The sequence below is a fragment of the Mastomys coucha genome, unplaced genomic scaffold (genome assembly GCF_008632895.1).
Source record: "Mastomys coucha isolate ucsf_1 unplaced genomic scaffold, UCSF_Mcou_1 pScaffold18, whole genome shotgun sequence".
In the NCBI taxonomy this organism is placed as follows: Eukaryota; Metazoa; Chordata; class Mammalia; order Rodentia; family Muridae; genus Mastomys; species Mastomys coucha.
Genome location: NW_022196900.1, coordinates 7,393,611 through 7,418,483, shown reverse-complemented (window position 1 = coordinate 7,418,483; position 24,873 = coordinate 7,393,611). Strand labels below are relative to the sequence as shown.

General features: G+C 45.7%; 1 protein-coding gene across 5 annotated transcripts; it reads left to right on the top strand.

Annotated features, from left to right (window-relative positions):
* Nucleotides 1–1,115: 1,115 nt before the first annotated feature.
* Trmo (tRNA methyltransferase O) lies at nucleotides 1,116–15,552 on the top strand. 5 transcript variants are annotated; one of them, XR_004120779.1, is made up of 6 exons: nucleotides 1,132–1,229; nucleotides 2,545–2,719; nucleotides 4,363–4,520; nucleotides 6,906–7,526; nucleotides 9,316–9,645; nucleotides 15,055–15,552. XR_004120779.1 is itself a non-coding variant. In XM_031377317.1 (5 exons), exons 1-5 carry the CDS (start codon nucleotides 1,154–1,156, stop codon nucleotides 9,573–9,575), a joined length of 1,290 nt encoding a protein of 429 aa, XP_031233177.1. In that variant the 5' UTR covers nucleotides 1,116–1,153; the 3' UTR covers nucleotides 9,576–9,727. The 5 variants fall into 5 exon arrangements, 3 of the variants coding, with proteins under 3 accessions (XP_031233177.1, XP_031233179.1, XP_031233178.1); XR_004120778.1 differs by lacking the exon at nucleotides 15,055–15,552 and adding an exon at nucleotides 12,601–14,474; XM_031377317.1 differs by lacking the exon at nucleotides 15,055–15,552 and having other exon boundaries at nucleotides 1,116–1,229; nucleotides 9,316–9,727.
* Nucleotides 15,553–24,873: the final 9,321 nt, after the last annotated feature.

The window sequence follows — 24,873 nt, the reverse complement described above, 5'->3', positions numbered from 1 at the left end:
GGGGGGGGGGGGGGATTTTGCAAATTTCATGGACAAAACTCCTGACGGAGGGCCCAGTATCAAGTTTTAACTTTTTAAAAATTCACAACTTTCAAAACCCTGTCTCCTAATACTGGTTACTTCCTCCTAGTGACTTGCTTAGTGACAACACTTGGAAATAGCCTTCCATGGTTAAGGCTTTAATCTGTGGACTCGCATATTTTTAATATTTTATATTACAGGTAATGTCAGGTGGCTTTCCCCCTCTCTTCCAAACCAACAAGATTTTGAAATCCCCAAACATAATCATGTATGTAAAGAGTTTGGGCGAAAGAATCTTACGAGTGGCTAAAGAGCAGGCAATTGGAGCAGGGAACAGAAAATACGATTCTTGCTGGTGCCTAACTTTCCAATGTACGAACTGGCTCTTTACTCTCATTTCGGTCGCAGTGGTTTGGAGCACAAGAAAAGTTCCCATTTATTTAACTCCTAGCCTAGCTTGTAACACCTACCATTCTTGATTTACCTGCCCTTTTCTGACAGTTATTACTAAAAAAGTGTAGGAGAGTAATAAATATAACCGGCATGCCCACGCCCAAGGAGAATTTTAAACATTAATTTTAAACATTTAACGTCCAGTTCTTAGACCGCTAGTTGGCTCAGCAAGTAAAGGAACCGGCTAACACGACCTGAATCTGATCGTGGGAGCCACGCGGCGAAAGGAGAACCGGCTCCGGCATTTTGTCATCTAACTTCGACATGCTCCGGCGCACACAGTAAACACACACACACACAAAGTCCCAAACTCCAGTTCTTTTGCTATGTGATCACAGATACGACATTCACATCCTTTCCCTTTAAACTCGTGGTTATTTTTGGTCACCGAGGCCGTTTATAATTCAAGGGTATCTTTGCGTGTACATGTTAATCCACAAGTCCCACCTTCGGAGGGTACGGTGCAGGCTGTCCCGAGACTGCCATCGCCCCGTGGTGGGTGAATGGTGGGCCGCACAGCGTCCGGGAACCCACCCTCCACGCGGCAGCCGGGCCGCCATTGAGTGCGTTCTCATAGACCCGGCACCTAGCGACAACTGCGCAGGCGCCAAAGCCTAAAGTACGGAAGCGGAAGCGGAAATCAACGTTGGGCGCGCGGACGGTTCAGCGGCCTGTAACCATGCGCGGCCTGGAGAAGCAGGGCCCGTGTGCTACAGCGGCCCCATGTGGGTGCGCTCAGCCGGTCCTGGAGACAGGTAACTTTTCGGAAACAGGTGGCGCCTCACCCTAAGCTAGAGGGCCGGCTTCCCTGCCCAGAAGAACTCGAACCGCCTGACGTGTGTTCTTGTCCTTGCCGCCAAAGTGAGGGTCACGTGCCCCGGCGACCACGTGACATGCCAACGCGAGTGACGTATTAGGATTTTGGTACACGGGGTGTGGTCTGGGCTTAGTGTCAGTACCGTAGCTGTGGCGGCCGTGTGAGTTGTGTGGTCTTTTTCCTTAGGAAGTTACAGGGAGATAGGATGTGTGTGACCGAGGCCCTCATTTGGTCCTAGTTTCGTCGCCTTTAATCCTCTTCCACAAGAACATGGATGAGGATTTAAAAACAAAACCCCCAAACAAGCAAAAATTATACAGCAGTAATTGTAAATATTCTTGGTGAATACTTGAAAGTTGTCAGAAGCACACACAATATAGATGGAGAGAGAAAGCAATTCAAAGTAAATGAAATATTGTTTAGGCTCAAAAGTCCATATAAGATCGAATTCTGAAGGAGGTAAATGATGCTAAAGCTCAGATTGTCGCTCCTGGAAGCAGTCTACAGAGGTACAGTAGTGGCACTGAGGTCTTTGGCGTGGCTGGCAGGTGTATTGTGCTTTAACTTGCATACATACTGTACATAATTTTTTTTTCTCTGTGCAAGAGTATCCTTGTCTCCACACTTCTACCCTGGGTACAGGGTTTTTCTGTATAGCCCTGGCTGTCCTGTACTCACTCTGTAGACCAGGCTGGCCTTGAACTCAGATCTGCCTGCCTCTGTCTCCCAAGTGCTGGGATTTAAAACAGGTGTAATACATCCCAAAAGTAATAAGAGTTTGTATAAGCAAAAAGTAAGGAAACATGTTGTGGAAGACAGTGCTAGATCTTACTAGTTGTACAAAGAAGATATAGTAGGATAGGCTTGATGCAAATTAAATAAAATGGAGATCTGGAGTGTCTCTTAAAAGACCATAAAAGGGAATAATTATAAATTATAATTTATACCGTATAATATACAATCAAAACATTTTTAAAATTAATATAATTTATGAAAACTTATAACTATAAGTAAAGATTGAGGTGGGTATGCTGGTACACAGTTGTGATCCCAGCAGCTAGGGGATGGGGTTGATGCTGGAGGTGTATAAGTTTGTGGCTGGCCTGAGTTACATAGCAGGACTTTGTATTTAAACATGTTTTTAGTAGTTGGGTTGTGCCTAGATTTTAGAACTATGAAGTCAATGCTGAGAGGAAAATATTTTAGATCTTTGACCTTTTGAGTAATGATTCTTATCCAGTTTTCTTCCATAGGGAATCTTTTAACTGAGCCAATAGGGTACTTGGAATCATGTTTCTCAGCCAAGATTGGTACTCCAAGGCAGCCATCCATTTGTAGCCACTCCAGAGCCTGTTTGAAGATCAGAAAGAGCATCTTTAATAATCCTGAACATTCCTTGATGGGCCTAGAACAGTTTTCTCATGTTTGGTAAGTTGCTTTCTAGTTAGGAGTGGTAGCTGGGGCCCTGAGAAAGTATGCCAATTGAAGGCAACTTTAAAGTTTGTCAGTGATACCACCGTTATCTATATGATTATGGATTATGTATGGATTCCCATATTCAATTTGTGCATTTGATTGTTTGCATACTTGGACACCAATAGGGACTTGTGGTTCACTGAGGGAAGATAGTTGTTTTAATACTGCTTGTTCTAATTATGACGGTTCTCTTCTGTTTAGCTTAACATACACCTCCTTGATTCTGCCCATGGGTCATTGTGCTGGTCTCTAGAACAAGACTCAGCAAATTGTGGTCTGTGGACCACAGATGGTCCATTGCTTGCTTAGGTATATGTATGGAATCACAGCTGCGCTGACTGTGTGGCACAGTCTGAAGCTATGTACTGTGGCATGCCTGTTGTTTTATGCTTTGTGTGTGACTACCAGTGTAAAACTCTACTCCAGTTGCAGAATAGTTGAAACAGTGACTGGTTGGCCTCAAATCCTAAGATATTTATCATCTGACCTTTTACAGAGGAAGTTCATGGGCCGTGTTGTATGCCCTTGAAGAATTCAGTGTACTCTCTCTAAAAGACAAAAAGCCTTAGAAATTTGGATACTATTTGCTCTTATCAGGAATTCTGTTTCTGTTCATGTTTACGTTGTCCAACAGGGAAATACAGTGCTGCTTTTAGTTTATCTTCTTTTTTTTTTTAAAGATTTATTTTATTTATTTTATGTGTATGAGTACACTGTAGCTGTACAGATGGCCATGAGCCATCATGTGTGTGGCTGCTCTCCAGCCCTCTCGCTCCACCTGCTTGCTCTGGCCACTGTAATTCACTGTAGCTGTTTTCAGACACACCAGAAGAGGGCATCCGATCTCATTACAGGTTGTTGTGAGCCACCATGTGGTTGCTGGGATCTGAACTCAGGACCTTCGGAAGAGCAGTCAGTGCTCTTACCCGCTGAGCCATCTCGCCAGCTTAGTTTATCTTTTTAATTATTATTGGTGCGCATGCTAGCAGTTTCATGGCTCCTGTGTAAGTTGCACGCCCTTGTTCTTTGCTGTGAGTCCTTTGAGTTGAGTTCTTTACTTGGTAACTTATGTAAGGATGACTTACCTATTGTCAATATTAACTAACCCACTGTGTATAGCAAACATGTCCTAGACCTCAATTTAATGGTTTAGTGAATTCAAAACTGTTACTACTTTCCCTCATGGTTCTGGCTTTCATATTCTGTTTAGAAAGGCCTCATCAAGTTAAACTTTTCTGAACTTGAATTTCTTTACCTTCAGAGTGAGGGCTAAATTGTATTTCCTATTGCTAAGGTATGAAATGGGTATGAAAATGTCTAGTATACTACATGGCAAACAGTAGCCACTTAGAAACAGTGTTCACTTGGCCATGTGACAAGTCTTTTATGTTCCTACTGTATGCCAGTCATTGTGCTGGGTACGAGGAACGTGTAGATGACGCTCCTCCTACAAGGAAGGGGAGAGGGCCTATTTTCTTATGACTGACAAACCATTCTTCCTGCTAACTAGTGGGAGATCATATTCCCTTCTCAAATCATCATACAAAAATAATTTCTCCCTTTGTTAAACAAGTGTTTCGGTTTATTTTCAATAGGATTTTGTTTGTTTTTCACAAAAACGGCCATTTGAACTTCAAGGCAAAAGTGAAGCCCCCTAGGCTGAATGGGGCAAAAACTGGAGTGTTCTCCACACGGAGCCCTCATCGCCCTAATGCAATAGGACTGACGCTGGCCAAGCTGGAAAAGGTGGAAGGTAACTCTCTCTTCGTCTTTGTCTTACCCTGTGAGAAGTCAGCTGGCATTCACTGCTAGCTGCTGTTCATGCTGACACTGTCCATGTCACCTTTGAGTGCCCCCAGCGCTTAGGAACGTGTGATGAGGGCATCAGCACTTGAAACACATAGGAAACACTGCAGACAGGCTTGTGGAAGATGCTCAGGGCCTAGTTTATCATTCCACTCTAAAAACCAGTGCTGTTTTTAAAAACTCATAGGTTTTGTAAGCATTAGATTAGTAAGAAAATTCCTTAAGACTTGGGATGTAGGAAATGCAAGAGGATTAAAATTTACTGGCTATTTTCAGTTATGATGCACAGTGCTCAGTTGTTGATGCATTTCTAGAAAGCAGAACAAAGGTGTCCTTACTTCTTGCAGGCTGAAGGGAGAGACATTTGAGCTACAGGGCAGGCTGTCAGCTGTGCCCTGTGTTCATGGTCTGGGATAAAATTACATTGTAGGCTTTAGCATGAGATGGAGAGCGATAACTTTGAGATTTCAAAGCTTACCCCAATGACATCCTTCTCCAGCAAGGCCTGTCTCCTCATCTTTTCTAAACAGTCCCACCAGCTAGGGACCAAGTATTTGAATACGAACATGAACCTTTGGAGCTCATTTGAACTCAAACCACTACACTGCACTTTTTTTTTTTTTTTTTAAATCATTGACTTGTGCTAGGTCTTGTAAATGGTAGAGAATGTTGACTCAGATAAAAGTTCCTGTTCATACAGAACTTAGCCTTCTGTTGAGGGACATGAAATCAGAAAAGTGAATGGGAAACAGTAATCAATAATGAATAATGTAGGGGTGGTCATAAGCCAGTCAGACCTTTGTTAGAAGGCCAGTTGATAAGAGAAAGGCATATAAATACTGTTCATGCACAGGGACAAATAATAGCCTGAGCCATGAATGCTGTGGGAGGAGACAGGCCTTGCTGGAGAAGGGTGTCATTGGGGTAGGCTTTGAAATCTCAAAGTTATCGCTCTCCATCTCATGCATCTGGATGAAGAAGTAAGCTCTTGGCTACTACCCCAAGCCTGCCCACTGCAGTGCTCCCCACCATGATAAATATGGACTGTGATTAATCTTCTGGAACTGTAATCCCTGAGTAAACATTTTCTCTTATAAGTTGCCTTGGTCATAGTATCTTATCACAGCAATAAGAAAGTAATCAAAACATGCTGTTTGCATGAACTTTTGGGTTCTCCTTTGTATTCCATCATTTAAATAGTACAGGGTCATCTTTCCAAAGTTCTAGGCTTGCACACAGCATGTCTCAAGTCTGGGCTTCATGCAATCATGTTTTTCATAAGTAGAATCAGAGTCAATGTGAGCACATACTGTGTTTGGGTTCTCATTTAGTCAGTGTTCCAAGAGTCAGGATAGGAGCCTGCACCAGTAGCAGGAATCCAAGGATTCCAACAGTTATCCAATAGGACAGCAGGAGACCTTAATATTTAATATTTAGTTATAGTGTCTTGTGCCCTGATCACTTTTTCTGGACATTTTCTAGGTCTGTATTAACAAAATGATTCAAAGTGTATCCATTTTATAGGTAGAACACCTTGATGTGTTTAAAACCTTGCTATTTTTCCAGGGGCCAGCAGAATGGGCTCATCTTTGCTGCTCCTCTTCTGTGAGGTTGTTTGTCAGTGTTCATTTTCTCATAGATGTAGGATTGATCTCAGCTTTGTGCTGGTACTGGCTGGAAACACCCTCAGGTCCTAAAGCTGCTCATATTTCTAGGACATCTATCTTATGGCTGCTTGCAACCTGGGCTTCCCCACCTTGCCAGTGCACTTCATCAGTCTGCAGGGAGAGTTCATTGGGTTGAGGAGTCCTATATGGAACTTATCATAGAGCTCTTTGCCCTATTCTGTGGCTTAAATGTAAGTTGAACTCAGAGAAGGGGTTACCCAGGGCATGAGCAGCAAATTGGGGCATGTTGGGCCTTCTGAAGTCTGCTTGCCACCGTGGAAGTGCACGTTGGTCTTGGTGACACACTGAATACTGGCGTGTGCCTGGGAATGTTGCAAAGACTGGTTTACAGGTGTTCTGAGACTTGCTCACTCTCAGGGCTCAGAGGTGTCAGTAAGCCATTGCCATTCTTTATGAAAAGGCTTGAGTAGAGGTGTGTATACTTAGGCCTCTGTGGGACCCAGAAGAAAGACAGCCAGGAAGGTTTGTAAATGACATGTTCTGTGAGAGCCTTGTAGAGTAGTAGTTTCTAGATGGAGATGTGGGTGCTCAGTGAGGTCAAGGCAGGTGTTTGAGAGAGACTTAGGGGATAATCCTGCCCTCCAGTTGCCTTTACTACCATCATCCACTGTAGACACATGAGAGGATCTTTATTCCCCCTTCAGGTGGAGCTGTATACCTGTCTGGAATTGACATGATACACGGCACACCTGTGCTAGACATAAAGCCTTACATTGCTGACTATGACTCACCACAGAACTTCAATGCACAGAATAACCATCATAAGCCTGCAGCCCAGGCTGAAGGCACAGCTAATAGTTGTGACCTGCGGCTGCTCTCAAGGTGTGGGAAAGCACAGCCTTGCCACAGCACCAAGGAGAAACCGAAATGTCTTGAAGATAGGACCTCAGAAGAAAACTCCCAGAAGTCCAGAGACATGTCAGAAATCCAGCACACTTTGCCAGAGGACGGAGAGAGAGTGGTAGATTTGGCACTGGAACCAAGCAGAGGTGAGAGCGTAGATATGCCTGAAGATCAGCTTGGCCCACCGGAACTCAAGAGCTTTCTGGAAGAAGGCACCGATAGACCAAGGAAAGTGGAAGGTGCCTTGGTTCTAGGGGGGAGCAGTGCAGAAACACAGTGGGATGCTTCCTGCCATGCCAAGACAGCTGACAGAGTGCCCTGCAGTGTTGTCCCCAACTGGGTGAAGGAGGCTCCTGTATCCCCTTTACAAGTCCGTTTTACTCCTCATGCAGAGATGGATCTGAGGAAGCTCAGTTCAGGAGGTGAGTTTGGTTATCCTGGGTCTCCTAGAGTGAGTGAGAGATGAGCTCATGTTCCTTGTTGTGTTTCTTACTGTGCTGGGGAGCAGGACCAGTGCGTGTTAGCTACAGACCCAGTCAAATGATGAGCTTGTCTTCGTAATGATTCTAGTCAGGGTTGACACTTGTGAAAGCATTTATATGTACATGGAGTATTTGTCATGGTGACTGGATTTTAAGGTGCACTAGCACTGGCACTTTCTGATTGAGAGCTGTTTAGTTGGGTGGTGAGTCCAGATCTCAGAAGGCATCTGTGGAGAGTGGCTGCTGCCTCAGGAAGTATCCCTGACTTGACCCTTATCTTTCATTTAATATTTATTTTATTATCTTAATCATGTGTTTGCATGTTTATCTGTCTGGGGTTTGTGTCCATGGATACAGTGGTGGAGGTCAGGGAGGCTTTGTATCTCTTGAGCTGGAGTTACAGGCATATGTGAGCTGCCCCACATGGGTACTAAAAACCTAATTCAAATCCTTTGTATGAGCGGCAAGTGCTCTGAACCGTTTGGGCCACATCTCCAGCTCTGCTTGCCTTTCTCTGTTCTTTTTTTGAGTAGCAGTCATATTGTGGCTTGTGCTTGGTCTATACTTGGATGCACTCAATTTCTTCCTTGCTTTCCTATCTAGCCAAATAGGTATCTGTTTTATTCTGTCAGGGCCCCCTAGGATCTCACAGCAAAGAAGACCCTCCTGCCATAGTGCTTTCCCCCGCTGGCATGCACTTCCTGCCAAAGAAAGGTCACAGGATACTGTTTTGGAGCATATTTAACACATGGTTCTTAGCGTGTGTTTCCCCAGCCCATAGCAGATGGAGAGTGAAGGAAGCTGCTGGCTGTTGAGAGGTGGGAATGAGGATGCTAGCAAGTAGCTGGTTTCCAAGGAGATAACAGATATCCAAAGGGGTGAGAGCTGTTCTTATGTTACTTTTCAGTGAACAGCCAGCATGACCATAGCAAGAGAGATATGCACTGTTTACTGTGCTGTTCCTCACTGAGCTTCTCTAGCCTTAGGGAGAAACAGCAGTTAGAAAAAGGGATCAGAAAACCCCTCTTGTCTCATAGTGGGTGAAGAAACGAAAACTCAAGATATAGGAAGTCAGCACATTGCTGTGCAAAGCACACAGAAACACTGTCAGAAGGTGATGGTGGCACAGGACATAGCAAGGAAAAGGGCAGTGTTAGCAGGTTACATTTAGAAATAGATGCTGTCGTAGTTAGGGTTTGCTGCTGTGAACAGACAGCATGACAAGGCAAGTCTTAATAAGGACAACATTTAATTGGGGCTGGCTTACAGGTTCAGAGGTTCAGTCCATTATCATCAAGGTGGGAGTATAGCAGCGTCCAGGCAGATATGGGGCCTGAAGAGCTGAGAGGTCTACATCTTCATCTGATGGCTGCTAGGAGAAGACTTCCAGGAAGCTAGGAAGAGGATCTTAAAGCCCACACCCACAGTGACACACCTACTCCAAGGCTACACCTCCAAATAGTGCCACTCTCTGGGCCAAACATATTCAAACAAGGACAGCTTGTCTTGCCTGTTTTGGAACAGTGTAAAATATAGTGTTTGTTATTTTGGAGGTGTTCATATTAACTCTAATGACAGTAAATACTTCATGAAGGTGATAGTCTCTGAAATGAGTATGTTTCCAGATCCTGTTCCTTCCATGTGACATGCAGGACGAGCACATGAAGCTCATTGTTTCAAGTGTGATCTGCATGGTTGTAATTACAGGCTTCTGTCTTTCTCCTTGCAGATGCTAGTCAGACGTCATTTCAATACTTTCATTCCACAGAGGAAGCCAAGGCTGCCATTGAGGAAGTGTTGTCAGCAGATCCTCGGTCTGTGTACCGACGGAAGCTCTGCGAGGACCGCCTCTTCTTCTTCACTGTGGACATAGCACATGTCACCTGCTGGTTTGGTGATGGCTTTGCAGAGGTTGTGCGGATTAAACTGGCTTCTGAGCCTGTTCAGGTGGCTGACCCTGAGGAATCCTTGGTGGCCCTGGGGTCTTGAGAAGCCCACTGCATTTGCAGAAGCTCCGTTCGCCTCTGGATGTGTCTGCTCCTGTCATCTTACTGCTTTGGTTGGTGCTGTTTAAAATACTTATGTGGAGGAAATTTTGTTGTTTTTTTATTTTGCTTTTTTAAAGATTTTATTTATTTTATGTATATGAGTACACTGCAGCTGTCTTCAGACACACCAGAAGAGGGCATCAGATCCCATTACAGATGGTTGTGAGCCACCATGTGGTTGCTGGGAATTGAACTCAGGACCTCTGGAAGAGCAGTTGGTGTTCTTAACCTCTGGGCCATCTCTCCAGTCCCTGTTTTTTGTTTTTCAAAACAGAATTTTTCTGTGTAGCCTTGGCTATCCTGGAAATTTGCTTTGTAGACCAGGCTGGCCTCAAACTTACAGAGATCCAACTGCCTCTGCCTCCCAAGTGCTGAGTTTATAGGTGTAGACCACCATGCCTGGCAAAGAAATGTGTGTTAATAAACTTACCCGAGAACTGTGAAATCAGAGTACTCACTGTGGGCTTTGCTCCATTGCTGAAGTCTCCCACATGCTGCCGTGGGGCTGCCTGAAAACCCTTACTCTCAGTGCTGATAAAGAGAACTTTCCATTTTATTTTCCTGGTTTTTCATGACGGGGTTTCTGTGTAGCCCTGGCTGTCCTGGAACTTGCTCTTTGGACCAGGCTGGCCTCCAACTCAGAGATGCACCTGCTCCTGCCTCCTGAGTGCTTAGAGTAAAGCTGGCCACCACACATGGTAACAGAGAACATTCTAACAGGGCCTTTCATGTTCCATCTGGTCCATTCAGCAGTTCACATTGGCCTTCCTCATTCAAGAGCTGTTGTCTTGTATGTTCTCTGTTCTATTATAAATCATACTGAGTTATAATGTCTTAGGACCAAGTGACTGCAGAAGTCCTATGGATTAAGTCCCTGTATTTGAGGGACTTACACACACACACACACACACACACACACACACACACACACACACAAAACTCTGAGCTTGAATATTCTTGAGTTAGCAAGCCCTTCTCCCAACCTCAAGAAAGCCATTGCTGCCTTGTTCCTGACTTACTCTGTGACCATGAAGAAGCGGCTGTGACTCAGCTGGGGATGATTAGCATGAAATGAATGCGATGTGGACAGAGTTGGAGGCAGACCCTTATGGAGCCCAGGCTAGCCTGAAACTCTGATTCTCTTAATCTCCTGGGCGTGGGATTATAGGCCTACACCACCACACCTGGCTCAAGATTCATTTTGTGCCGCAAGTCATGGTTTGTGGAGGAGGTAGACATAAACAAGACAGTGTATTACAGGTTGATAAACTAATTAACAGCACACAGTTCCTTGCTGTGTAGGAAGTGATTGTAAGAATGTGTGGCCTGTAGGAGATTTTAATGAGATGGGTTGAGATAACTGAAGATTTACGATCGGAGTAACCAAATTAGACACCTGTCAACATGACGCTCTTTCCTAATCACAGCTGCAGATCTCAGAGCTGATTGATCATGGTTTGGAAACGACCCCACAGCCTGTGGAAACTTGTCCAGTCATTGTGGCTGATGACATTCCACTCCTAAGCCAGATTGGTTTGTAGCTGTTTCCTACCTTTGACATTTCTTACAATGTTTTGGGACAAGATCTTATATTCAGTTTGTTCTAAAGTTTTAAAAAACAAAACAAAACAAAACAAAAAGATAGTTAGAGGTCATAAAATAGCACGAGGTCTCTTTTAGCCTTTATCGGGCTTCTTCCATAAGAAACATCTAGACATCTAAGTATAGTGTTCCAGCTCAGAAGTTGGCATTTTGATGCCTTTTTGTTTGTGTTCTGTTCATGTGGGTGTATATTGTGTGGATATGTCTTCATGTGTGGATGTGGGTGTAGAGGCCAGAAGTGGCATTCACATTTTTTTTAAAGATTCATTTATTTTGTGTATGATGTACACTGTCAGCTATCTTTATACACACCAGAAGAGGGCATCAGATCCCATTACAGATGGTTGTGAGCCACCATGTGGTTGCTGGGAATTGAACTCAGGATCTCTGAAAGAGCAGTCAGTGCTTTTAACTGCTGAGCTATCTCTCCAGCTCCCACATTTTAAAAACTATTAAAAAAAAAAAACCACAAAAACCCTTGGAGTTGGGCTTGGTGGTACACACCTTTAATTCTAGCACTCAGGAGGCAAAGGCAAGCAGATCTCAGAGTTTGAGGCCAGCCTGGTTAACAGAGTGAGTTCCAGGACAGTCAGGGCTATGCAGAGAAACTCTGTCTCAAAAAACCAAAATCAAACAAACAAACAAAAATCCTTGCAAATAAATAAGACCATTACCCAAATGTCTATAGAGTTAGAATTAGCATTTGGGATGGAAGTTGTAGACTATCACATTAACTTTACGGATTGAATATATTTTATACTATTTTTATTTATTTTTATTTTTTTGAGATAGGGTCTCATGATATATCTCTAGCTGTTCTGGATTTCACTCTGTAGACCAATTTGGCCTTGTCTCACAGAGATTCACTTGCTTCTGCCTCCCAAGTGTTCCACAGTGCCCAGCTTAAATGAGTTTTCTGTTTTGAATATATTTTATACTCTCACCTACCACTGAAACACAAGATCTGTGACAGAACTAGAAAAACAAATCATTAACTTCATATCTTCTTATAAAATGCATGTTTATCATCTCTTAAAAATCCCTATTTTCATGACTTTTAGGTGTGTGTACATTTGTATGTGGTTTTTCCATATGTAAATAGGAACTCAGGGAGCCTGTGAACTGAACTCTGAGACTTTAGTTATGTGTAGGAGTATTTTGCCTGGGTGTACATATGTTCACCAAGTGCATGCTGGGCACTGAGGAGATCAGAATAGGGAATCAAATTCTCTAGAACTGGAGTTCAGATGGTTGTGAGCTGTTCTGTGGGTGCTGGGAATCAAACCTAGGTCCTCTGCAGGAACAAGTGCTCTTAACCACTGAGCCTTCTCCCCATCCTCTCTGTCTCTTTAAAACTAAACAAGGAGTTCCAGGGGATGGCTTACCTACCAGCGCTGTGGAGGTCTACGAGCAGAAGGGCCCCCTGGAACTGAAAGGTGTGGCGGAGCTTAACGTGAAGAAGAAGGAGGAGAAGGAGGAGAAGAAAAAGAAGAGGAGGAGGAGGAGGAGGAGGAGGAGAGGGGGGAAGAAGAAGGAGGGGGAGGAAGGGTGGAAGAAGGGGGAGAAGGAGGAAGAAGAAGGAGGAGGAGGAAAAGGACAAAGACAAGGCCAAGATGCTGGAGGCCATGGGGAAGAGCAAGAAGAGTGAGGAGGAGAAGAGGCGCTGCCTGGACAAGCGCACGCTGGCGCAGGTGGTCTTTGAAAAATGCAGGAGAAGTGGCAGATGGAAAGAATCCTGAAGAAGGCGTCAGAAACTCACAAGCAGAGAGTGGAGGACTTCAGCCGACACCTGGACACACTCACCAAGCACTATGATATTCCCAAAGTCAGCTGGACCAAGTAACCTCCCCCGGGTGCCAAAGGCAGCAGGCCAGGCAGACTGTTGCTTCCCTCCGTGATTTCTAGAATGTTTTCCACCTGGTGGTGCATCTGCTGAGACCAGGCTTCCCGAGACTCAATTAAAGGCAGGCTGTCCTCTCACTGGGTTTTGGTTTGGGGTAGTTTCCTTTTCTGTTTAGACAGCAGCATTGTAGATTGACATGCTGAGATCATTTCTGGGTGACGGCCATGGAAAGATGGTCCCCTTCCCACTCCCCCATTGCGGCATCTATCTTGTACCACAGTGCTAGCTAGAATAGGAAGCTCCTGTGGACAGCCACAGAAGTTCCCACAGTGCTGCTCCATTTTGGGCCACCTAGACATCAGATTGCATCTGCAATACCACATGAAGCAAGAGCGGGATACAGGACACAGGTCTCCAGCACATGGCCTGTCCCACAGTCCACCCAGTGGACTGCCATGGCAGATGTTGCTAATCTCAGTTCTCAATAATGGCACCTGGGCTTTTAAGTATGTGGCATAAGCCTGGTTGGCATTCCTGGTGTAAGGACACCAAATGCCAGATGTGGCCAGCAGATGTGGTATAGTGGTGCAGATGCTGCAGAGCTGTGGCGTCTGAGGTCTAGGTGGACCACTTGAAGAGTTTCTGCACACACTGTTAAGAGTCGTAGCTTCTTTTGCCATGGATACTGAAAGAATGACAAATTGATAGAGCTGACATGGTTGGAATAAAGCGAATAATGGAGTGTGAATGTTGTCTGTACTGGCTGTCCATCACAGGGACACCTTTCCATTCTGCCGGTGTCCCTGAAGAATGAAGAATGTACAGTGCAAAACCACTTCAGTAAGGGAAAAATTAGATGCCTTTATATTTTGAAGCTGTATATGTATGTGTGTGTGTCTGTGTCTGTGTGTATATTATGTAATGTGAATTGGATGCATGCATGTGTACATGTGCACATGTATAGAGGACAACTTAAAGGATTGACTCCTTCCACCATGTGGATCCTGGGGATCCGATCCAACTCAGATTGTGAGACTTGGCTGTAAGTGATTTTACCCACTGAGCTATGTCACAATCCAGATGACACATTTATCCCACCTGTGTTCACACCTAAGGGAGATGGTGGGCATACTTGTCTCAAGTGTTTAGGACCATTGTGGATTTGGGGATTTTTCCAGATTTGGGGAATGGGGAACACAATGATTTTTGTAATATGTAATGAGATGTAGCAGTAACTGTCACAGATTTGCATACATTTGATTTCTGATTGATTTGCTCCTGTGCACATAGCCTAAAATCATTTTATATTAATTTTTTCTGTCTTTGAATACAGTGTATCAAATACACAATCTTTTGAAGAAAAACAAAACAAAGCAACCTTTTTATTCTCTGAGAGTTTTGTATGTGTTTTGATCATATTCACCTCTCCTCCAATTCTTCCCAGGCCTATCCCCCAACTTTGTGTCCTTTTTTAAAAAAACAAAACAAAACAAAACATCTTCATGTGCTTCCCAGTGATTTGGGTGTGTGGCCTTTCCCTGGGGTGTGGTTGACTTACCAAGGCCTACACTCTTACACAAAACTCTTCCTCTCCCAGCAGCTAACAATTGCCCATAGCTCCATGGCCCCATGGGGGATTTGGTGTCTAGCTCCCATCTCCATGCTGGATTTGGCAGCTGAGCTTGCACAGGTCCTGTGCATGCTGTCAAACCACAGTGCGTTCCTATGTGCAGTTTCTCTGCTGCATCCAGAAGACACTATCTTCTTGTATAGTCAGTTGTCCATCATCTCTGGCTTACACTTCACACGTTCCTTCTTTTGTAATGATCCATGAACCTTGGGAGGATTAGGGGTTCCACTTAGGGCTGAGCATTCTGAAATCTCTTACTCTTTTCACCCTGGCATATAAAATAGAAGGTTGAGAGCAGCAAGATCTGTGGACACAAACATAAATAGATATTATTTTTCTACTTAGACCACACTCCCTCTCCCAGCGGAAGAGAAGAACAATCATCAGTGGAAGAGGAGGTGCAGCAGAGCCAGCCCTAGCAGGAGAGCAGCACCTAGAGCCGGCTTCCTGCCTGTGAAGCTCTGGTCTTCTAGTCTGGCTGCAAATGCCCTTACCCACTGGGCCATGTCACTGCCCCCTCTCCCCTAAGGCCTGGTCTTTTCCTGGCTGAAGCTAAGATTGGTCTTTATATTGTAAGGGGAAGAATATAATCAAAAACTAATCAACCAACAAAACAAAACTCAAGAAACTATCCACGGCACAGATGGGCTCGCAAAGCTGGAAATATTTGTTAACTAGTCCTTTTCAGAAAGACTGCTGGCTATTGATCTGGAACATTGATTCTCTGAAGTGGTGCTTAGAGATCTAGAAACGCTATTTGTGAATGAAGTTTTTATGTTATCACATACTTCTAAGATACTCTTTGTGGCTTGAAATTATATAATAATTCAATTATATATAATTGGGATTATATAATTGTTAGAAAATTTGTAAAGGGTAAATCATATTTTTATATTTCCCATCAAATACCACGACCAAAAGGCAAGTTGGGGAGAGAGGGTTTATTTGGCTTCTACTTCGACATTGCTGTTCATTATTGAAGGAAGAAAGGACAAGAGCAGGAATCTGGAGGCAGGAGCTGATGAAGAGATCATGGAGGGGTGCTACTTACTGGCTTGCTCCTTATGGCTTGCCCAGCCTGCTTTATAGAACCCAGAACCACCAGCCCAGGGATGGCACCACCCACAATGGGCTAGGTCCTCCCCATCAATCACTGATAAAGAAAATGCCTTATAGCTAGATCTTACATTAGACATTTTTCCTCAACTGAGGTTCCTTCCTCTCCTCCAACTCTAGCTTGTGTCAAATTGGCACACAAAACTAGCCAGTTCACCATTCATTTGTACAAAATGAGGTAATACAAATCCTTGCATATACATGTGTAGACAGTTCTGGAAGGATGGACATACATCGGTGAAGCTTACTTCTTTGGTGCTATGGGTTGAATAGTGTCCCCTGCCTGCTAGGCAAGTGCCCTGCCCCTGAACCATATCCCCTGCCCAGTGGCATCTCTGTAGAGGAGTCTCCAGAACTCACTGAGAAAGGCACTATTTGCTGTATTTTCTTCAGTCCACTGTGGGGTTTTTTTTCTGACTAAGGGCGCACATTATTTTTATATGTGGAACTTAAGGAAAATGTCCTCTATTCAGCTTGGAGTGGGTCAGACATGTTGGTGAGGGTAACCTTAAAAGTTAGATTTCTGTGTTTAAATTCATCACTGTATATCTTTATACCCATGCCCCCTGAAACACGGCGCTTATGATAAAGGACATTGCATTTCCTGTCGTGTCACCTGTGAATCACGAAGGCAAAACCAACCCACGCTATACATTGGCTGTGGAAATTACCATGCTTGAGCAGGTAACAGGAGTCGAAGCCTTGTCGCTAGGGTGGACCGCTGTTTCCTGCTCTCCTAGAGCATCGGGCTTAGCTTCCGGGAAAGAGAAGGCATCCTGGTGCTGCCAGCAGAGGTCTGAGCCACCAACACTCCTCCTCAGTCCAGAAATGGCTAAAGCGTCCGGACTAAGGTCTCTGCTTATAGGAGCTGCGCACTCGTTGTCGCCACCTACTGGCCAGCTGTGTACTTGCACTGGTAGAGCGCTCATCTATCACGTGACTGTGGAGGTTGCTTTCCCGGTGTCCCCAGGGCTGACTCTGGCTCACTTTTTGGATAGGAGCCCTGACCTCGGTCGATTGAGACGTCAGCAATAAAAGCCAACTTTGGAAGCCAAGACTGGCTGTGTCCACTAAGTGAGAGGCAATGCTGTGTGTGTGTGTGTGTGTGTGTGTGTGTGTGTGTGTGTGTTCGCGCGTGCTTGAGATGAAGGGCACGAGGAAGGCCAGAACAGCATGTTGGCAGGGCAGAGCCTGTGCATGGAGTGCAGTAGAACTATCCACAGACTTGGTGATGGGAGGAGTGCGTATCTGAGAGTACTGGTAGAGCCAAGGCAGATGCAATCCAGGAACACTAGGGACACCAGATTATTTTCTTTCTGGGCTTTCTCCACCCCACCCCACCCCCAACTCGCTGTTATTTTAAAGATTTACTTGATTGTGTGTGATGAGTGTTTTGCCTGCGTGTTGTAAATGAACCACATGTATGTAATGCTCTCGGAGGCCAGAAGGGGGCGTCAGATCCCCTGGGACTGGAGCTACACAGTTATGAATCACCACGAAGGCACTGAGAACTGAACCTAAGTCTTCTACAAGAGCAGGAAGCGCTCCTAACAGCTGAGCCTTCCTGCCTTCCTGTTCTTGCCGAGATGCATGCTCAGGGACATTGAAAGACACTAAGAACACCTGAAGTTTAAATACGAGTGTAGCAACATCTCAGGCTGCAGTCAAAGCCAGACATGGTCCCCTAAGGGCCTGTAACCCCTGCACCGAGGGGCAGAGACAGACTTGCTGGTTGATAGTCTTGAAAAACAAGAGCTCAGGGTCTAGAGAGAAACACTGCCTCAGAGGAACGGGATTTTTAGAAGCCCTGCTGAAGCTTCTATGCATATACATTACAAATAACATTTAAAAAGATGTTTGAATATAAAAAATAAACACCCCACATTTTTAAGTAGTGAGGGGCAGCAAGGAAAAAACTAGTGACATTAAATTAAACTAGGAAGGCCTTGCATACAGTGAGGTGGGAGGAGCTTGAGCACCAGGGCTGGTGCTCTCTGAGCAGATAAGCCTGCTTGGCATTGACAGTGCAAGTCTCCATCACTAAATATGTGAGGGAGACCACCTTACACCAGCCAACTCTTTCTGAACTGGCCTAGCTGCCAAAATGAAATGAAATGAGATGAAATGAAATAAAGCGACCAGGAAGGAGGAGCCGGGATGCTGTCAGGCTGAGTTCTCGCCGCTGTTGGCTTGGGTTTTTTTTGTTTTTTGTTTTGTTTTTGTTTTTTTGAGACAGGGTTTCTCTGTATAGCCATGGCTGTCCTGGAACTCACTCTGTAGACCAGGCTGGCCTCGAACTCAGAAATCCACCTGCTTCTGCCTCCCAAGTGCTGGGATTAAAGGCGTGCGCCACCACTGCCCGGCTTGTTTGCTTGTTTTTAGACAGGCTCTCACTATGTAGTTCCAGATAGCCTCGAATGTATTGTGAGAACAGTGGTCTTGAACTCATGGAGATCACCTTCCTTTGTTTCCCAGGGCTGGAATCAAAGGCAACCACCAACCAGGCAAGATGTTTATTAGCTTCAATAAGGGGTTATTCAGTATTTAAAAAAAAAAAAGTGTGGCCTTGCATCCAGCTTCCACACTCGAGGACGCAGTGAAAAGCTGGAGTTTTACAGGAGTGATTAATGTGATTTTAAAAATCTTTAAGTGGTGGGTGAGGGTGGGCTTCTGTGAAGAAGGCTGTGAAAGAGCAATAACATGAAACAGAAGCATCTCCCGGACCCTTTGTGTCTGCTGTGGAGCTTCAGTATGCACACAAGGAACCTTTAGTGTACACACAAGGAACCTTTAGTGTACACACAAGGAACCTTTAGTGTACGCACAAGGAACCTTTAGTGTACGCACAAGGAACCTTTAGTGTACGCACAAGGAACCTTCAGTGTATGCACAAGGAACCTTTAGTATATGCACACAAGGAACCTTTAGTATATGCACACAAGGAACCTTCAGTGTACACACAAGGAACCTTTAGTGTATGCACAGCATCACATTCATTATTCAAAAAAGGTAAACCCCTATATCAGGCCTGGCACGGATCTGTAATAGCAGCACTTGGGAGGTAGGGGCTGGGAGATCAGAGGAGTTTGAGGCTATCCTGGGCTATGTGAAACCATGTCTAAAAAACAAACAAACAAACAAACAAACACAAAACAAAACAAAACAAAAGGGGCTGGAGAGATGGCTCAGAGGTTAAGAGCACCCAATTCCCAGCACCCACATGGTGGCTCCCAACCATCTGTAATGGGATCTGATGCCCTCTTCTGGTGTGTCTGAAGACAGTGAAAGTGTACTCACATATAAAATAAATACATCTTTAAAGAAACAAGCACAAAACAAACAAACAACAACAACCACACCCCCAAAGCCCCGAAAGCCAAACCCAAAGCCAGCCCAATCAAACAACCAAACAACCAAACCAAAACCTCACCAACCAACCAAACCTCCTCTTGTCCTTTGCCTTAACACTGGAAAAAAAAACCCTGTAAGCTAATAAGTGAAAGAAGCTAAGCACAGAAGAACAGACATGATATATTCTACTCTTGTGAAAGTTAAGACGCTGATCGAACAGAAGCAGAGGCTGGTGAACATCAGGAAGGGCACGAGGCTGGTGGAGAAAGAGGGTTTGGATAAGAGGAACCAACATACAGGCACAGAAGAGGATCCTAAAAGGAAAATCTACCACAAATCAGCTCACTGTGCAAGGCAATGCCCCTTCCACCCAAGCCTTCCACAGCAAGCACTCTGACTCCAATATAACCAGAGAAGGGAGGGTCACCAGGATTCTGGGAAAGTATTAGCTAGGCAAGGTGGTGTACAACTGTACTCACATCCCTGAGGAGACTGAGGCAGGAGGATCTTAAGTTCTAGGTCAGCTGAGGCTATTTAAGGAGACCCTGTTTCAAAGAAACACACAAAACAAAACCTATTAAATAACGATATTGCCAGACACATTGAATACTGGACCAAAATTTATGATAAAGCTCTGTTAAGGAGCTCTGTAATTCTCATTGTCCATGTAAAGAGGTCGTACACACACACACACACACACACACACACACACACACACACACGAACACACAAATACATATGGGTGTATGTATTTTTTAGGGGTGACCCACACCACCCCTAAAAAAGCATAGATTATGGGGCTGGAGAGATGGCCCCGTGGTCAAGAGCACCCACTGCTCTTGCAGGGGACCTGGGTTCTATTCCTAACACCTCTATGGTGTACAGTTCTATGGGGTCTGGCAGCCTCCTTCTGGCTTTCTAGGGGCACTGCAGTTATGTGGCAATTCTGGCAAGACACTCATACACACAAAATAAAAATGGAAAAATATGTTTTGAAGTAGAGAATATGAATTGAGGTTGTGTCATTCCTAACCCAGTATATGACTGAGAGGTGTAATAGCAATTTATCTAACAGGTGGAGCAGCTTCTTCTGGGGACAGTGGGGACAGTGGGGACACGGTTGGGAGGGATTCAAGGTAGGTCAAGGCACACAAGCTCTGACCAAAAGAAGCTTTTAATGCAGTCTTACTGAAAACAAAGCCAAAGACCTACTTAGTGGTATTACTTTGAAAAAACACTTTCCCGATTTCTAAAAATGAAGTCAAAAGAAAACAGACCCGTATTTCCTTCTTGTGCGCTTGTGTCTCAAAGCATCCATTGCCCCAGTGGGCTGGTTTAGAAATCAGATCTGCAGGGCACTTTCTCAGAGCCCATCCAGCAGGGCAGGAGGCGAGTAGCAAGCACCGAGGGAGGGAAGCTTGAAGGGGCTTGCAGTGGGTCTGTTCTCATCCGCGGCCGCTCATCCCTCCCACGTGTCCAGCCTAGTGGGTCTGTGCTGGAGCACGCACCGCTTCAGCCCTGAGACCCTGGCCGCGTTCCAGCCGGAGTAGGCCCTGCTGGAAGGAGCCAGAGGAATGCCTGCAAGGCTGAGCGCATTCCGGGGGACTTGTGCAAATGGTGATGCAATCCCAGCTTCCTGGGGTGGTGGTGGTGGGGGCAGGCGCTGTATGTAACTCCAAACCCAGAAGGAAGGTGGTTGGGGGTGGGGCAGGGCTAGAAAAGCATTTTCCAGGCCTTTAACTCCACCAAGGACTTTCCCACTGGAGTAGAAACAGATTTATCGCTCGCTTTGACTTTCCGTGTGGTCGAGATTATTATTATTATTATTATTATTATTATTATTATTATTATTATTATTATTATTATTATTATTATTATATATTTTTAAGATCCCTGTGTACCCAAGGTCTGAATGGGCTGCCGTGGGAAGTTGTGGGTTCCTTGCCTGGGGTGCGGGATAACTAATTGGCAGCGATGTTGTGGAGGCGAAGAGGACTCCAACACCAAGATGCTATAAGTCTTTGGTGCCCATTGTCCCTAAGACGCTGCCAGAGGTACGCAACCTGATGTGGATTTCACAACCATCTTCCCAGGTCGGTGATGCAAGCTCCTTCAGGAGAAAGTCCTGGCTGCGGAGATGGACCTCGAGCTGTTGGGGCTGGGAGTGCCTGACTCATGCTTCCCAGCCCATGCCAGCATTTCGGAGGGAAGCGATGCCATCTTCCCCACTTCTTCCCCTGCTCGCCCCCTGAAGGCAGGCGTCGTCTCCTGTCTGGTCCTCCTGCGCATCACTCTCTGAGAGATCTCAGCCACACCTCTGACCCCAACCCTCAACCCTGTGTATCTCAAACTGTTTCCAGCCTTGACTTCATCCCTGAGCCTGAGCACCCACGGAGCCATCCGGGAACCCAGTCTCCTCTCCACTTCTTCCTTCAAATTGGACACCCACCGCTCTCAGCTCCCACTTAGTTTGTGTCTGTGTGTGACCAAGCCTCGACGTGCCCCGTCAAGGTCCAGCTTTCTGGTATTTCTCATTCTTACTCCATCAGCGTCAACTCCTTGTTTATGCCTCGGCCACTTATGTCTGGCCACGTGACCGGCCTCATTTTCCGGCATATCCTTCTTCTCCAAACACTGTATTCCCCAGTGCTGCCAAAAGGATGGGGGATACTGCCTCCACCAGGTGGTCATTCCCTTATGAACAAGTATAAAGCACAAACAGACAGATACTACCCAGTGTGGGTGAGCACACAGGGCAACTCAACCCCTGGTGCAGGTCCTGCTAGGTGTACAGAAGGGCAAAGTAACTCTGGAAAACCAGGAGCATCTATTCAGGGAGGAAGTGCATAACCCACGATGTGATGTGGCTGCCGTGAATTCTGAACCCAGCAGATACGCAGCCACGAGAACAATGATTCTCAACCTGTGGGGCGAGACCCCTTTGGGGAAACGACTCTTTCATTTACTGATGTTTACATTATGATTCATTTAACAGTAGCAAAATTACAGTTACGGAGTAGCAATGGAAATAATTTTATGGTTGGGGAGCTCACCACACCTTGAGGACCTGTATTAAAGGGTCTCAGCATTGGGAAGGTTCTGCCAAAAAAAGGTGCTGTTCATAAGGTAGGGTATTAAAGAGCAGTAAAACAACAACAACAACAACAACAACAAAAAACCCTCAACTTGTGTGTAGCTGGCTTCTAGAGTCTGGGGAACATTGAGTAAAGTAAGTCACACACATTGGTAAGACAGGGGAAAGTGGCCAGGATGGTGCTTTGTCTCTGTGTGCAAAGGTTCCTGATAGGGGTCACCATGGCCTTCTGGAGTTTTAGCAACAAGTTGTATCTTTTACAAGTTATTTTTTTTTTTAATTTATTATATGAAAGTACACACTGTTGCTGTCTTCAGACACAGCACAAGAGGGCATCAGATCTCATTAGGGATGGTTGTGAGCCACCATGTGGTTGCTGGGATTTGAACTCAGGACCTTCGGAAGAGCAGTCAGCGCTCTTACCCGCTGAGCCATCTTACCAGCCCCTACAAGTTATTTTTATCACTTAAAAATTATGTTTACATGTGTGTGACTATGTGCACAGGAGTGCAAATTCCCTCTGAATCCAGAAGAGGGCGTCTGATCCCTTGGCCTTGGAGTTACAGGTGACTGTGAGCGGTCTGACATGATTGCTGAGACCCAAACTCAGGTCCTCTGCAAGAGCAGCAAGTGTTCAAACTGCAAAGTCAATTCCTCCAGCTCCAACAACTGTATCTTGTGTGTGTGTGTGTGTGTGTGTGTGTGTGTGTTTAAAATTATTTATGTGTAGGGTGTTTAGCCTGCATGTACATCTGTGCACCGCGTGCCTGGTGGCATGTGTCATAACAGGGCATCAGATCCACTGGACTTTGAGTTCCAGATGGTTGTGAACCGCCATGTGGGTGCTTAGAACTAAACCCAGGCCCTCCGGAAGGGCAGTCAGTGCTCTTGGCCCCTCTGCCATTTCTAGTCCCAACATTTATTTTTCACTCTTTCCTCCCATCCTTCTCCCTCTGCTTCCCTTCTTTCCTTTCACAGAGCCTCACTATGTAGCCCAGGCTGACCTTTCACTTCAGATCCTCCTATCTCTGCCTCCCAAACACTGGTATTCCAGGTGTGCCTGGTGACGACTGGTTTCCTTATCTGGATGCTATTTCCATAGGTGTCAGTTTCTGGGAAATTTTGTCATACTTCTAAGGAAACTCACTAACCCCCATCCCCCACATAAACACAGGGACGCAAAGCCTCCTCCCTAGTGCGCATGTCCAGAGGAGACTCCTGCAAAGCCGGCAACACACATAAACTCTTGAGGATGCTCGGCGTCTGCCAGGTCACCTCTTTTCTTCCTATGGCTTCTCTGTCCACCGTCTAGGCCCCTCCTGGCTCTGCTGTCTGGCTGCTGTGCCCTGGGTGTCTTTTCTCCGTGTCTTCAGCTTGCACTGCCTCTTCCCACCCGGTTCTATCCTAGGACGCTCGCCACCTTTCCTGGGAGGTTTCTCGCACCTCTGTGAGGTTTCTCACACCTCACACAGCATCTCTACCTGCTGCGCCTCCCTGGCTCCCGGCTCTGGTCTCTGTTTCCCTCAAAGAAGGGAAACCTGAGGGATGGTGGGGTAGGAATGGTGTCTCTTTCACCTTTGTAAACTCCCCCTGGGGTCACACCTGTGCTTGGTACTGTGCCCCAGCTAATGAGTGTTTGACAAATGATCGCATGTGCCTTCACGGTTAAGCTGTCATCTGTCCTGCCAGAAAGCCAAGGCATCCAGCATGTCCAAAAAAAAAAAAAAAAAAAAAAAAAAAGCCCAGAGCTAAGCCCCTTTAGAAGTCAACACATCCTGCTAAAGGTCCTTCATGGGCTGCTGACAGCCCAATAGAGGGAACCATGTTCTGCAGCTTTGTGGGCGTGTCCAATTAGACTCGGTGAGACTGAGCTGCCCTCCTAACATGAATAAGCCGTGCAAATATGTGGTTAATGACCATGTCGCTCCGTGTCAGTTCTTAATCCCAGATAATTAGCAGATAGATAATTGGTGGAAGAACGGGAGGTGCTGACAGATGCCCCATCACTCGGGTGAAGTTAATGATCCTCTGTGGATTATGACCCACCCTCTGGGAGTGTTGATGGCTGCTATTTGAAATGCTCCTTTTGAAAGGGCCTGGATCCAAAAAGAGGTGTCAAGAGCTCCAGCTCAGGGCGTGGCATCAGAACTAATTCCCTGGGTTGCTTCCCGGAAGGTGGGTGGATAGATGCACGACTGGCAGTCTGAGACAGGCAGCTAGGGTTCCTGTGCTGAGCCCACCTACTGATGCCCCAGCTGAGCCTTCTGCTCCCTGGATTTGGCCATGTCTGTAAGGGTGAGCTGCAGCGTGACAATGGGTAGCAGACACTTTTCCTAGGGGGCCTCTGACTTCAAGGTGCCGCTGTCAAGACATTTGGGCAGTTTGACTGGCCTGGATGAGAGCACCTGAGGAAGGAACATTGGAGGGATGAGAAGAGACATCTGAAGCAGGATGTGGTGCCTCATGCCCTTAATCCCAGCACTCAGGAGGCAGAGGCAGGGGCATCTCTGAGTTTGGGGCCAGCCCAGTCTACAGAGTGAGTTCCAGGATAGCTAGAGTTACATAGTGGAACCCTGTCTCTAAAAACCAGAGGGGGAGAGGGA

What these genes read in the sequence shown, in the direction of transcription:
- Trmo (XM_031377317.1), top strand. Translation starts at nt 1,154, where the DNA reads ATGCGCGGCCTGGAGAAGCAGGGCCCGTGTGCTACAGCGGCCCCATGT. An exon ending in GAACAGTTTTCTCATGTTTG is followed by an intron (nt 2,720 to 4,362) that starts GTAAGTTGCTTT and finishes TATTTTCAATAG; the next exon opens with GATTTTGTTTGTTTTTCACA. An exon ending in GAGGAAGCTCAGTTCAGGAG is followed by an intron (nt 7,527 to 9,315) that starts GTGAGTTTGGTT and finishes TTCTCCTTGCAG; the next exon opens with ATGCTAGTCAGACGTCATTT.